Source organism: Pochonia chlamydosporia, chromosome 1, assembly GCF_001653235.2.
Source record: "Pochonia chlamydosporia 170 chromosome 1, whole genome shotgun sequence".
Lineage (NCBI taxonomy): Eukaryota > Fungi > Ascomycota > Sordariomycetes > Hypocreales > Clavicipitaceae > Pochonia > Pochonia chlamydosporia.
The window spans coordinates 4,367,267-4,380,699 of NC_035790.1; the positions used below are offsets into that span (position 1 = coordinate 4,367,267).

Below are 13,433 nucleotides of genomic sequence, written 5' to 3' on the forward strand. Positions count from 1 at the left end.
CTACCTAGGTACCTACCTACCTAGGTACCTAGGTAGGTTAGTCTTGAGGTTTGGTACATACGTATTGCGGATTAGCAAGTGTTCCCTGCAGCGCAGGGCCTGCACTGGCCGTTGTACCTGCCAGATGTTGGCCCGGGCGTTTTCAGAGCTTTGTGGCATTGTACAAGTTGATCTGGACCATCAAGCCACCGTACATACACAGGTTGGCAACTTCTGCCCTCAAGTGCTGTTCGACAATGCTCCACTCCACTTCTGCAGAGAGTATTGCTCGGCGCGCAGTTACCCCACTAACTTCTTTCCAAGGTACATGGCTACCAACTGATTTCCTTGAGTCCGGCAGGACAGCGTATGCGCTACCGGATTGGCAATTGTAAGTACAGCCAGGCGCTACAGGTAACATTAAAGGATAGAGTTTTAGTCCCTACATTTACTTGGGAAATGAGGGTAGAGCCCAAGCGAATATGGTAGTTGTACTTGAAGGATGAAGTACTTACCTACCTAGGTACCTAGGTAGCTATATAGTGACAATCTATAAGCAGTAATTAGTGGGGAAAACTGCGCTCCGAGCAAAAATGACAGCGCGCCGAGCAATACTCTCTTCAGATAACATCCAGTCGCTTCCTGTCCACTTTGCACTCGACCTTGACAAAATTCCATACCGAAACTGATCGCCATTTCGATATCAATCTCCAACCATCTTGAATATCGCGCTATTTACTGCTTTAACATGACATCTGAACCACCTACCAAGAAGAAATGCTTAGGTGTTGACTGCGAGAACGACGCGGGCTCCTTGCAATGCCCGACATGCCTCAAGCTTGGCATGAAGGATAGCTTTTTCTGTTCTCAGGATTGCTTCAAAAAGAATTGGGTACGATCCAACCTTTCCCTCTCGATGCCCTGTGAACAATTGCACTTCACTTCTTCGCATGAGTGGGCAGTACAATGATTGAAATTCTTGGCCACAGGTTAACTTAATTGCAGAGCCACCACAGAAGCATTCACAAATCACAAAGTAATATCCTCCACCATATTTTCGCTCCGAAAGCAATCTCACCAGATCCAGCCACCGGCTTCTATAATCCATTTCCGAGTTTCCCATTCTCGGGGCCTCTTCGACCTGTTTATCCTCTATCCGAACATCGTACCGTCCCCAAATCGATCCCCCACCCAGTCTGGTGGCAAGATGGAAATCCTAGATACAGTCGATCTCTCACGAATCGAAACAAGATTGAAATTCTCGACTCGAAAGGCCAGGATGCGATGCGAAAAAGCTGTCGACTCGCGCGCGAGGTACTCGATATTGCTGCGGCCGCGGCAAAGCCTGGCGTAACCACCGACTACATCGACGAAGTAGTTCATAAGGCATGCATCGAGAGAAATGTGAGTAATGTCACAGCACTTTGACAGCCTTGAAACAGCATTGTTCTTTAAGCCGATGCTTGCCCTCTTGTTGGAAGAACGTCCATGTCTGAAATGCTACTGAATCAGACTAACAAACACAATCACGCAAAGTCTTACCCGTCTCCATTGAACTACAATCACTTCCCCAAGTCCTGCTGCACGTCAGTAAACGAAGTCATTTGCCACGGTATTCCCGATCAGCGAGTTCTCATTGACGGAGACATTCTCAACATTGATATTTCTCTCTACCACGAAGGTTACCATGCTGATCTCAATGAAACCTACTACATTGGTGACAAGGCTAAAGCAGATCCTGACAATGTAAGAGTCGTCGAAGCAGCTCGAGAATGCCTCGAGGAAGCCATCAAGGCTGTTAAGCCTGGTGTCCTTATCCGTGAATTTGGCAACATCATTGAAAAGCATGCCAAAACGAAAGGTTGCAGCGTCATCAGAACGTATTGTGGACACGGCATCAACAAACTTTTCCACTGCGCGCCCAACGTACCTCATTACGCCAAGAACAAAGCTATCGGCGAATGCAAACCCGGCATGACCTTTACTATTGAGCCAATGATCGCCCTCGGCAAATATCGAGACATTACTTGGCCCGATAATTGGACAAGCACGACTATTGATGGGAAACGAACGGCTCAATTTGGTAAGTGCATATAGATCGAAGCGTCAGTCGGCCAATCTTCCCTAATGGCATCATAGAACACACACTTTTGGTAACCGAGGATGGAGTTGAGATTTTGACAGCGAGGGCGGAAGACTCGCCCGGCGGCCCAATATCAGTAACAGAAAACGAAACACCAAATGGCACACGCACAACAGACTCTTGACCAGAATCAAACAAAGAGCGTCCCGCGACACAACATGTCCTTAATCGGCGGATATGCGTTGGCAAAGTGGTACAATTAGCAATTCCTACATCCCTGAGTAGATAGACACTTATTCAGCACGTCTGGGATACTGTATTGAGAGGTGCTGGGAAGCTGGTCCAGGCTTGCATTGCTTCAGCTAGAAAACATTGGTGCTGTGTCTTGTCATACTTGACGTCAAGACGTAACGATTATCTGTGCTAATTGCCGTGTGAGTTCAATACGGTCCGACCAGGCAGCAGACATGTCTACGTGGCAGTGGGTGATGGTAGCCTAAGCTAAAGTGTGATGTGGCATTCATGAGTGAGCGTGAGTAGTTCACCCAACAGGTCACTGGATGGATTTTAGTATCAAGGCAGGCATTGGTATGGCTTTGTTGCGTAGAAATGCTCTTATTTGCATCTGCCAAAGCGCTGAACTTCAGTGCATACACACTTTGACTCTTTGGTCAAAGCATTTGGCTCCCTCTAAGTCCAGCAGCCCCTGGCCAGTCTGCTTTTGCAGAGACGTTACCGCAGCCATGTACTTTCCGGCTAGCGTTACCGAAGAGCCGTAGACTGTTGTCAAAGCCTAGTGCCAAGTATTAGGTTGTGATGGTATATTGTCAAGATGTTATCCTATACTTATCGTCCGAAAGCCAAATCTTGAGCTGGGTAAACGCCATGACGCTTTCAACGGCGGGCGTTGGATCAACAGGGCCTTGCGCCAACACAAGCTGGTTCGGAAGCACGGACCACGCGGCTCCCGCCACCCACGAAGACAACACAGGCTCGGGGACAAGCTCCCAAATTACCAAGTTGGCGCTTGCCCGCCACCGCCGCTAACAAACCACCACCTTCACAAGTGACCGGCCTCAACCCGCCCGTTCCACAACAAATTCTCGCACATCGCAAACTCCTTTTCCACGACCTCCAGCTACCTCGAACGTTCGGCGCGCCGGCAGGGTCGAAAATCTTTCGGAACCAAGCTTAAAGAGCTACTGTGCTTCGTCATTTCCTTCGATAGCTGCAGCGCACACTGGTTCTCACATTTGCCTGGTGGTTTCTGAATGCGCAGTCCCTTTTTTGGCACCGAACGAGTTCTTCGCGAGACGACTCATACATAGATTAGGAGCCAGCGGTCATATCCGAATCCTACCTTACCATTTCTAAGAACAAGGCGCAGCTTCTATACCCCTCCCACCCTCGTCATGATGTCTGGAGAAGCTTGGCTCTACCTGCTGGCCGTGTTGATCAACGCAGTCAATCTTTTCTTGCAGGTCTTCTTCACTATCATGTATAGTGACTTGGAATGGTACGTCTCTAGTATCTCGGATTTCTATGAGAATGGATCAAGTCGTCGAAAGGAGCTATCATCGTTCCTTTTTTGTGTACCATGGTGGCTGACGCTTCTCAAAGTGACTACATCAACCCAATCGAACTCTGTAACCGCCTAAACGCCTATATCATCCCTGAAGCTGCCGTGCACGGATTTCTGACTTTCTTGTTCCTCATCAATGGTTATTGGTTGGCACTCGTCTTGAACCTGCCTCTTCTCGCCTGGAATGCCAAAAAGTGAGAAGGTCCACTCCTTCCTTTTGTACTGCGTGGCTGGCTGACAATCTGAGTAGAATCGTCGATAACACCCACTTGTTGGACGCTACTGAAATATTCCGCAAGCTTAATATCCACAAAAAGGTTTGTTTTTAATGAATTGCGAGCACCTCTTAACCTTCCACTCTGACATTTTTTCTTCAAACAGGAGTCGTTCGCCAAGTTGGCCTTCCATCTTGTTATGTTCTTCTTTTACCTGTACAGCATGATCGTCGCGCTCATTCGAGACGAATCATCGTGAACTAAACACCCTTTTCGGCTTGCACAAGTCGTTCAGTCGAAATTCTATGCTGCTGGACTTGAATGCTCCTTCCTTGAGTTGAAACACGCTGTTTTGTGAACGCCACATCCCGGGACGAGCTCCATGCGAGTAGTTAAAGTTGTGCGCCGTATAGCTTGTTTTTAGTACACGAAGAGAGATGGGAAGATGGGATAAGCTATGAATTGGACGAAACGGGTAGTCGCCTTTTCTTTACTTCACAAATACCTGGTGGCATTATGGCGTTTGTTTGGGGGCTTGCTCATGAGGGGATGACTCTAGATGTCTCACGCCTCATTGCTTTTAGCTTGCTCATTGCCCGACAATTCAGCGCGGATGATTAGCTAAAATCTCGAATAATAGTGAATAGAAGTAATGGAATCTGTGAATTCATACACCTCGGGCTGTGTGAGAGAATTACGGGAATGCTGGATGCTAGTTGTGAACCGTAATAATAGATCCTAAACGTTAAAATCAGTCACGTGACCTAATATTGGCCCTCTTTCCGGTGCATCACTTCCTGACGGAATGCACAGTCAAATGCGTTTGTAACGTACTTCAAAGCTCAAGAAATCCGCACTCCGCCTCCTAGTTGCCAACCATGGCGGATTTTGGCGAGTATCCGCCGGATATGGTACCACAGGATGAGCTCGTTGTCCGACAGCAGTCCGCAAAGGACCACGCCGTGGTTGCTTACTCGAGCGAAAGCCTGGCTCGCTCTCAAGCCGGACCAGCAAACCCGTTTAAAGACGATTCAACTGTTATGAAGCGCAAAAATATTATGACAGGCCACGCCGAAGAGACATTTTTGAGTGAGCACACATTTCGAAGCAAGCACAGAGCGATCGAGAGGAAGGGCGGGCCGGAACGAGAGCATCGAAACAGCGCTGCGTTAAAAGCGGAAGCCGCTCAGTTACGTTCCACACGAGAGAGAAAAGGCGATGCCGCAATAGCAGAAGGTACAGGATCATATGTTGGGCCCTGGGCCAAGTATAATCGCCAGGAGTACGAAACGGTTGAGGATGGTGAAGAACTCGGCAGTGATGAAGAATATGAGGTTCTGAATGATGAAGGGGACGGCGACGACGATGTGGTTGAGAGCGGAATGATTGTTCGAGCACCAGAGGCAGCACTTGCGCGAAGAAAAGAAGTTGCGGAGTTAGGGGATGAGACTACTACATTCCATGGCTCCAACCAATACGACTACCAAGGAAGGTCGTACATGCATATTCCTCAGGATCTGGACGTCGACTTGCGCAAAGAACCTGGCAGCACGACAAACTACATACCAAAGAAGCAGGTCCATGTCTGGAAAGATCACACAAAGGCGGTTACTGCGTTAAGGTTTTTTCCTGGGTCAGGGCATTTACTCCTCTCTGCGAGTGCCGATACAACTGTACGGATCCGGGATGTTTATCACGACAGGGAGTTGTTACGAACGTACTCGGGTCACTCCAAGGCAATATCAGATGCCTGCTTCAACTATGTTGGCACACAATTTCTCTCCGCTTCCTACGATCGTATGATAAAGCTCTGGGATACCGAAACTGGCGTTTGCATCAACAAGTTCAGTACGGGCAAGACTCCCCATGTCATTAAGTTCAACCCAGATCCGGAACACTCCAACGAATTTCTGGCCGGCATGTCAGACAAGAAGATTGTTCAATTTGACATACGAACGCCCAGCGAGGTTGTTCAAGAGTATGACCATCATCTTGCGGCTATCAACACTATAACCTTTGTAGATCATAACCGTCGTTTCATGACCACCTCCGACGATAAATCCCTCCGCGCCTGGGACTACAACATCCCCGTGCCGATTAAATACATCGCTGAACCAGATATGTATCCCATGACGAATGCAGCTCCTCACCCCAGTGGGAAGTACGTTGCTTACCAAAGTTCTGATAACCAAATTCTGGTGTACGGGGCGAATGACAAATTCCGCCAGAATAGGAAAAAGAGCTACAGAGGGCACAACAATGCCGGACTGGCTATAGACCTGGACTGTAGCCCCGATGGACAGTTCTTAGCGTCGGGGGATTCGGGGGGATATGTGTGCTTTTGGGATTGGAAGACATGCAAAATGTATCACAAACTAAAGGGTGGTAACCAGGCTGTAACATGTGTGAAATGGCACCCGCAGGAGACAAGCAAAGTTGCGACGGCGGGCATGGATGGCGAAATTAGATACTGGGATTAGGCCTTTGATATTGAGGTGTTCATCGTTAGGTCCTCCATATTTGGGTAAAGCATGGCACGGCGTTACGCGGGGATATTGACACTCTGACGTTTATACTTGCAATGCATTTCTCCATTAATTTGATTGTTGCGAAAGACCTCTTAGATGGGGCTTGAAACCCGTAATGTAGGTGGCCACGTTGACAAACTTGACATGCAATACTCACAAGCTAACAAAACCATCATGAATATCTAGATCGGGCCCACCAATTAATGAATGATGAGGCAAAGACCATGGCCAACAGATGTTCAGGTCGTTCAAGCAAAGATTTTATGACAATATGGCAAGCACATTACGACTCACTGGCTCCTTCGTGTCACACGAGGGAAGAGTTGTCAGATGATGCATGCATCTTGGCGGTGAAAGTAAAAGCAACCCCCTTCCCTTTCCAACCTCGCTCCCACTCAACGCAAGCGGCTAAGGTTTTAGCTTTGCCAAAGAACCCTTCTCACCGCCGCTTTTCAAATAGGCTGCGAGACCATCAAGTCGATGATTGAGTGCGCAATTTCTGCGGCAACGAATGTAGTGGTTTCCCCGGCCGTATCGTAAATTGGAGCTACCTCAACAACGTCTCCGCCTACAACATCCAAGCCTTCAAGCCCACGCAAGATCGTGAGAATCTCCCTGGAAGACCAACCCCCTGGCTCAGGCGTCCCTGTAGCTAAACCACCCCAAAGTTAGCCGCAAGTCAGAAACCTGTAGTTCGTCGGGCACAAACCTGGTGCAAAGGCAGGGTCCAACACATCTATGTCAACACTAATGTAAACTCTTGTGCCACCGACCCGCTCACGAATCTGTTCAATAATGGCCTGAACGCCCAGTCGATCTAGTTCCGGGGCCGTGATTGTGTGAAAACCGCAACGCAAGTCGTTCTTCATGTCTTTACGTGGGCGGATTAATGGGGCGCGAATGCCGGCATGAATAGATGAGTTTCGAATCAAGTTCTTTGTGTGTCAACTACAGGTACAGTCCATATGATACAGGTGATCGGGGCAGCGTACTTCTTCATGGGCAATGTGTAAAAAGGTGCCATGATTTAGGCCACTGCAATAGTAACATTAGTTACAGAAACTGTAGCAGATTTTTTACTATACTCGTACGCATAGCTCGAGATTCCCCCACCTATGGATGAGTTAGCATTTGGGTACTATGGATAAGAGTGTAGGGGAGGATCGCGCGCAGCGTCGGATTCCATACCAAGCACTTTAGGGTCCCAGGTGTCTGCCAACGCAAATTTGATTGTGAGTTTGTCAAAAGTTCCCGTGTATCCCCATATGCACAGCCGAGCTCACAGGGCGATCTCACCTATATGGCTATCAAAGTGAATAACAGATACCTTGCCCCAACGTCGGTAGGTTGAACGAAGGGCTGAGAGAGTCGTTGTGTGGTCACCGCCAAGCATTACTATCCTTGGACCGAGAGATTTGGCTGGGTTGGCTGCAGGACAACCTGAGACTAGTACATGTGCAAGATCCAGAGTCTTCAGAGCTGCGCGGTTGTCCAGCCATGGCATTGGGGCGTCACCACAATCGACCACTTTGGCCCAATCATGGAGCGGATCGCGGCCTAAAATAGAAAGGCAATATGTCAAAATGCAACGTGATGAGGGAAGAGGTGAGAAAATGGGTACTTTTCCTTACCGGTAAAGATGCTGTATCCGTAAACCTTTTGCTGGCTTGCGGCCCGGATTCCAGATGGCCCATATCTTGCACCTGGCCGTGCAGTGACGGTCTTCAGAATTGACGTTAGCACTTGAGCAAATGTGGCTTTCGAAATGACATTCTGATGGGCGGCTGTTTTGCGTCATGTGAATGTCAGGGTCTTCATGGAGCACTTGGGCTCTACTGACTGTGTCGTGTGGCGCGCCGAGAATAGCGATGTCGAACTTGGGCGCATTGAGACCATCGTTTTCGAAGCAATTTTCATATGGCAGCTTTGCGAAAGTGTTCAAGCCAGCAAAGCCAAATGGTAGTTTGTGCCCATCAAACTCATTGTCGTGAACCCAAAATCTCTGTCTGCCATCCTTGTCTTCGTGTTGTAAACCTTGAGGGTAACCAGCATCCGAGGACAATGCATGAGCGGCTTGGCAAGAAAGGATAACCGCTTGGGCAAGTCTGTCGCATCTCATGTTCGTGATTTTGGATGCAGACCGGACGTTGTGCAAAATATGGTTCAGTGATATATTGCTTGACACAGAGACTATTCGCAACCGTGCTTCGTCAACAGGGAGTCCATTTATAATAAGTACCAGACTTGATTGAGGTGTCAGGTCTGGTCAATGTTGCAATTCGGCATTCGCACCCCGCGGGAAGGCGCCAATCAAGGTGTCCCTCTGTGGTTTCGTTTCGCCTGACCCGCCACGTCGTCCTGCCCAAATCCACCAATTCATGTCTGGTTTCAAATCAGACAATGGGCGAGCTTGCTGGACAAATGCGGCATGTGTGTATATACCACGTACAAGTTCTGAAATTCCATTTTGATGGGATACACTGAGCAATCACAGAAAAGCTGAGACAGTGAACATAGGTAACTCTGCGGAGCACAAGGAAGTCGACGAAGCTTGGCGATACACCAGACACTTGGTGACAAACAAGCCTCTAGATCCCAGGTTCCATGTCTACTTTCTCCCAAAACACGAGGCCCAGTACTCCTCTTCGCTGCTCTGAAACCGCAAACAGTAAAAGAAAGCTACAAGCCCGCAAAACAAACTTGCTTTGGAAGCATCACTACCAATGGAGTTAGGCCGTCTCAATAAGTTCCTGCTCCAAGTTGCCCTAGACAAAATGGCACCAGCAAATAGTTAGAATTTGTCGGAAAATGCCAGAATCTGGCGGCCGCACTCATACAATATCTAACTTGTAGGTAGGTGTAGGAGTCCCATTAGTACTAGAAGGGCGTCGAGATTGAACAGAAAGCGTTGGTGTCTCAAGCTCCTGGCATCATAGCATACCAACTTACCTGGAACCAACATTGAAGTGGTACCATAAAAAGACGCAAGATTAGCATATTATCTGAACATGCCAAAATTTCCTCAAATGGTTTGTAGCCAAATCCAATCTTGATTCTAATGACGTAATACTCTGTATTTGATGAACTGTATCACTGATCTGGCGCCCAGCATTTTTTTTTCCTCCTTGACTTGGGAAGTGTCCCTGACATGCACAAGACGGTGTGAAAAGAGCCATGTCTGCTTCTCGACAAAAACAGGATACCTACTGTGAAATAGGCCGGTTTGGTCATTCGTGCAACCCAGCGAGTGCACTCCTGGTGGCCAGTTCCTCCCTGTGGTGTACATATGTAGGCTTTGGAGCTAGAGCTAGTTCGCTACCACTGAGAATGTAGAGCAGTGGCATGCTCCTCACTCAGGCCGTTGCAAGAGCCACAGGAGCATCGAAATCCATACCAGAAATACAGTAGTTCCGGCGTTCGACCAAAGCCATATGAAATGGTAAGCTCCTCCCCAGCTTCAACCTCACCTGCTCGGACAGCTAGTATGAGACATCCTTTGTTATCGTCGAATGTATAATCTACGCTGTGCGAAGGATGGCATGCATGGTTAAAACGCGAAGCTACTGGGAACAGGCCAGCTAGCTTTTCTGTGATGGCAAAACTATTTCCGTCAGGACGAGATTTCATAAAAGAAGGCAATAACCACAAGGTTTGCAGCCCGCGTTGATACCCAGGAGATGCTGGCGGTAGTAACTGTACACTGTGAATACTTACCAGTTCGTGGTCCAAATAGCATACACGTCAGATGTGCCAGGCTTCATCAGCTGATTCGCATGAAGACTCATGGCTACTTTCTTTTGCTCCTCGCTGAGTTTGGCGAACTCTGAGAAAACATTCTGGCTATCAGATGTAAATAGAGGCTCTTCGCATAGTATTATGTCACCTCTCCTCAGGGGACGGCACGCGATGGCCCCGAGTCCTGCCGTGTGGGAGCTCACAACCCGGAAATATTTGTTTTCGAACACTGGTGGTGGTGTCAACTGGGGCAACGGGGGACCCCACTCATCATCTGCCTTGTCTGGGGAGTTTGAATCTAGCAGCCTTGGTGTTTCGGCGTTGGGAATGTTGTTCAAGATGTTGGCGGCACAGTTGTGTTCTTCTGGTTGTGATTCATGTTGCCTTTCTTGGATGACAGTGCACTTAGAATTGTCCGGTGCCGTAGGGTCCAACCGACTTGCATTGTCGCAGACTTGAAAGGCGACAAGTGGTTCGCATTGCTTACCACTGATGCCGCTAGGTTTCATATTTGAACTCTAGATTTATACCTAGTATGGTTTTTTTTTGCTTTCTGACACCTTCTACCAGTGTGGCCGAGTTGTGCTGTCTTTCAAGTTCCCGATTATTTCTTGTTCCTACTTATCTGCTCGCTTTAGACTGGGTCTAGATGGTCATGAGTCTGGCTCGTTGTGTGTGCCTAGGTCCTTGCTCTAGAGCGAAGGGGGCAAAAAAAAAAAACATACCTGCTTTAGGAAAATATTATATAACCTAATAAAAGAGAGCGCTGAGGGCAGATAAAAGGAAGGAAAGGAAAGGAAAGGAAAGGAGAGGAAATGAGAGGAAATGAGAGGAAATGAGAGGAAATGAGAGTTCAACACAATGTATGCACTCCTACTTGTACGCTGCAGGTTAGGCTTAAACTGGTTCACCTTCAATGTATGGCTCCGAGTGCAAATCCACGTAGCTTGCTGTTGAACCAACCGTTACCAAGCAATTCCCGAGTCCGAAGAGGTTGGTGAAGCCGAGAATCTGCCAAATGCAGGACCAGAAGGAAGTCGCTGCAGTTTCATGGGGGTGATTCAGCAGCGCAAATGACAAATCCTGATCGGCGAACACAGAGATGGACTCGGAACAGAGCAGGATGCTGCTGACTACTCGGAAAAGCCGCCAAAGGAAAACAAACCGAGCAAGTCTAAATTGACTTAATCTCCAAAATTTATCAAGACTGCGCATGTGCTACGAAAGAGTCGGAATGAGTGGTTGAAAGAGCTCGCGAAGAATGTTGCACGACGAATTGTAGGCAAGCCTGAATGATGAACAATAAGCTGGGCCAACACTGCACTGCTCTGTTTGTTGCTACACATAGAAGAAGAGGATGAAGAAAAAGAAAGAAAAAGAAAAGAAGAAAAAAAAAACCATCGCGTGCACATGTTCTTCTCCTGCAGCATGCAGATATTCTACCCAAAGATTTGTATATGCCTCAACAGGCAGTACCCTGTAGGTGATTTGATTTTGGCTGAGCAACCAGTCAATGTGCTAGTGGAGCGGCCGCAAGTACCGGTTCAACGGCAGTTAAAGAACATTCAATGTTGAACAGGGATGCCTGGTTTGCCGGTATGATCGATAACCATTCAATACACTAGCACTCAACATGTTGTGGAATACCATTTAGTATCATGTGAGATACCCTAGAGCTGATAAAATCCTGCATCATGTTTTACCCTCTTCCTACATGCCAACCCGAAAGTAAGGTCTTATTTTATACATTTCCACGCCATAAGCGACTCAATAAGAATGACAATTCGACACAACAGAGCACCTGCATTAAAGTAATCCTGAACGCCATAATCCTCCCGATATTTAAACGTCCTCATGAAACCTAGCACCCTCCAGCTTAGAAGCGGGTAAACTTTGAATCGATGCTGTACGACTTGCAGCTTTGGATGGATGACTGGTTGCCATATTTTCTCCTCGCCTCTGCAAACATTTGAGGATGTTGCAACTGTTTTGACCACCATTCACAAAGGGCGAGGTGCTGTAAAGTGCTGCAGCGATAGCATTACAATATAAACTTTCGTCTGGGTCGTAGCGGACAGTCTCCTCGACAGTTGGGACAGCGAAGACAACCTGGCTTGGACCAGACCTTCCGGCACTTGCATACCCAGAGGTCTTTCCCGGTACGTGTTGTTAAACAATCGAATGGTGCGTGAATGCCTTCGTTAACACCGCATTCAATACAGAATCGCCGGAGCATGACCTGTTTATCAACCCGAAGATCAGGCTCTCGTTCCTTGATAATGCATCCTCGAATATCAACGAATGCTGACTGGGGCTGAAGCATGTCAAATTTGTCCGGCGACCGAACTCGGAAGCAAATATAGCACTCGAAGTTACCTGGGCGAAAGTCGTGGCCCTTTTCACTGGGCCGATGCTGTGGAAAGTCTTTGGCAGCCCGCATGACAAATTGAGCCTTATCCGTTGGGCTCGCCATTCTCTGTGGATCAACAGTCCGTTGGAAGTATCGATTCATTGTGGATAGGTGGATCAGCGACTGGTAGTCTAAATTCGAAAAGACCATGCGCTGAAGCTCGTGAGGAAGTCGTTCGATAATGGATGGCAGGTTAACAGCTATACGCCAAGGTTGCCTTGAGGCCTGTTGAAAGTTGGAAGTCCTCTGAGGACTTTCTTTGAAGGAATGTGTGGGCGTTCTTGCGTTTGCTACCAGCATCTTCAATACGTCGACGAAAGTTCTTGTTTAACTGAGGTGGGGTGAAGAGTATCGTATCTGGGGTTTTTTTTTCCAGCAGCAGTTTTGTTGATCTTCATCCAATACTTGGTCGAAGCTGTTTCATCGAAATTCTGTGCTGGCTGACCACAGTTGTTAGGCTTGTCAACATGTGAAGTCCTATACAACGAACGAGCCCAGCTCCAATGATGATGATGCAGGGCATTTGGAATTAAAAACAACAGGACGCAGAGCAAAGGGAGCCAAGTTTGACAGACGTCTGGTCGGTAGGTTGCTGACAACGCTCTGTTGGCTCTGTTTCATGGGGAAGCTGAGACAAGTTCGGTTCAGTTCACATTGTTGGACCGGAAACTTACTGCGGAGGAGTTCAATGTTCGTTGTTACTGGATACCGCCTGGCGAAATGTAAACCAAGGCACCAGACCGTTTGTTTTACGGCATTGTTGCTATTGCTAATGTCGATTCCCCTTGGCCCCTTTTTCAGGAGGGGGGCCTTCTTATTCTGACGATGCTACTTGGGTAGGTCAAGTACCTATAGGTAGGTATGTTGCTGAAAGATACACGTCAACTAGTACGAAGGTACT

General features: G+C 47.9%; 7 protein-coding genes across 7 annotated transcripts; 3 read left to right on the forward strand and 4 right to left on the reverse strand.

The window, feature by feature from the left end:
• Window positions 1–727: 727 nt before the first annotated feature.
• Window positions 728–2,246, forward strand: VFPPC_13003 (methionine aminopeptidase; the record flags this gene model as incomplete). Its single annotated transcript, XM_018290780.1, has 4 exons — window positions 728–871; window positions 985–1,383; window positions 1,516–2,062; window positions 2,119–2,246. The coding sequence occupies 4 exons, from the start codon at window positions 728–730 to the stop codon at window positions 2,244–2,246; spliced, it is 1,218 nt and encodes a 405-aa protein (XP_018149488.1).
• Window positions 2,247–2,622: 376 nt separating this feature from the next.
• On the forward strand, window positions 2,623–2,841 carry VFPPC_15300 (hypothetical protein; the record flags this gene model as incomplete). The annotated part of the gene is made up of 1 exon (XM_018293053.1): window positions 2,623–2,841. One exon carries the CDS (start codon window positions 2,623–2,625, stop codon window positions 2,839–2,841), a length of 219 nt encoding a protein of 72 aa, XP_018149489.1.
• Window positions 2,842–4,737: 1,896 nt separating this feature from the next.
• On the forward strand, window positions 4,738–6,339 carry VFPPC_01121 (mRNA splicing factor; the record flags this gene model as incomplete). The annotated part of the gene is made up of 1 exon (XM_018281006.1): window positions 4,738–6,339. One exon carries the CDS (start codon window positions 4,738–4,740, stop codon window positions 6,337–6,339), a length of 1,602 nt encoding a protein of 533 aa, XP_018149490.1.
• Window positions 6,340–7,666: 1,327 nt separating this feature from the next.
• VFPPC_18751 (arginase family domain-containing protein) lies at window positions 7,667–8,506 on the reverse strand (the record flags this gene model as incomplete). Its single annotated transcript, XM_022430317.1, has 2 exons — window positions 7,667–7,944; window positions 8,059–8,506. The coding sequence occupies 2 exons, from the start codon at window positions 8,504–8,506 to the stop codon at window positions 7,667–7,669; spliced, it is 726 nt and encodes a 241-aa protein (XP_022285939.1).
• Window positions 8,507–10,097: 1,591 nt separating this feature from the next.
• VFPPC_01123 (hypothetical protein) lies at window positions 10,098–10,631 on the reverse strand (the record flags this gene model as incomplete). Its single annotated transcript, XM_018281008.1, has 1 exon — window positions 10,098–10,631. The coding sequence occupies one exon, from the start codon at window positions 10,629–10,631 to the stop codon at window positions 10,098–10,100; it is 534 nt and encodes a 177-aa protein (XP_018149492.1).
• Window positions 10,632–11,019: 388 nt separating this feature from the next.
• Window positions 11,020–11,337, reverse strand: VFPPC_01124 (hypothetical protein; the record flags this gene model as incomplete). The annotated part of the gene is made up of 1 exon (XM_018281009.1): window positions 11,020–11,337. One exon carries the CDS (start codon window positions 11,335–11,337, stop codon window positions 11,020–11,022), a length of 318 nt encoding a protein of 105 aa, XP_018149493.1.
• Window positions 11,338–11,964: 627 nt separating this feature from the next.
• On the reverse strand, window positions 11,965–12,832 carry VFPPC_15301 (F-box domain-containing protein; the record flags this gene model as incomplete). Its single annotated transcript, XM_018293054.1, has 2 exons — window positions 11,965–12,256; window positions 12,351–12,832. The coding sequence occupies 2 exons, from the start codon at window positions 12,830–12,832 to the stop codon at window positions 11,965–11,967; spliced, it is 774 nt and encodes a 257-aa protein (XP_018149494.1).
• Between the last annotated feature and the right edge of the window lie 601 nt (window positions 12,833–13,433).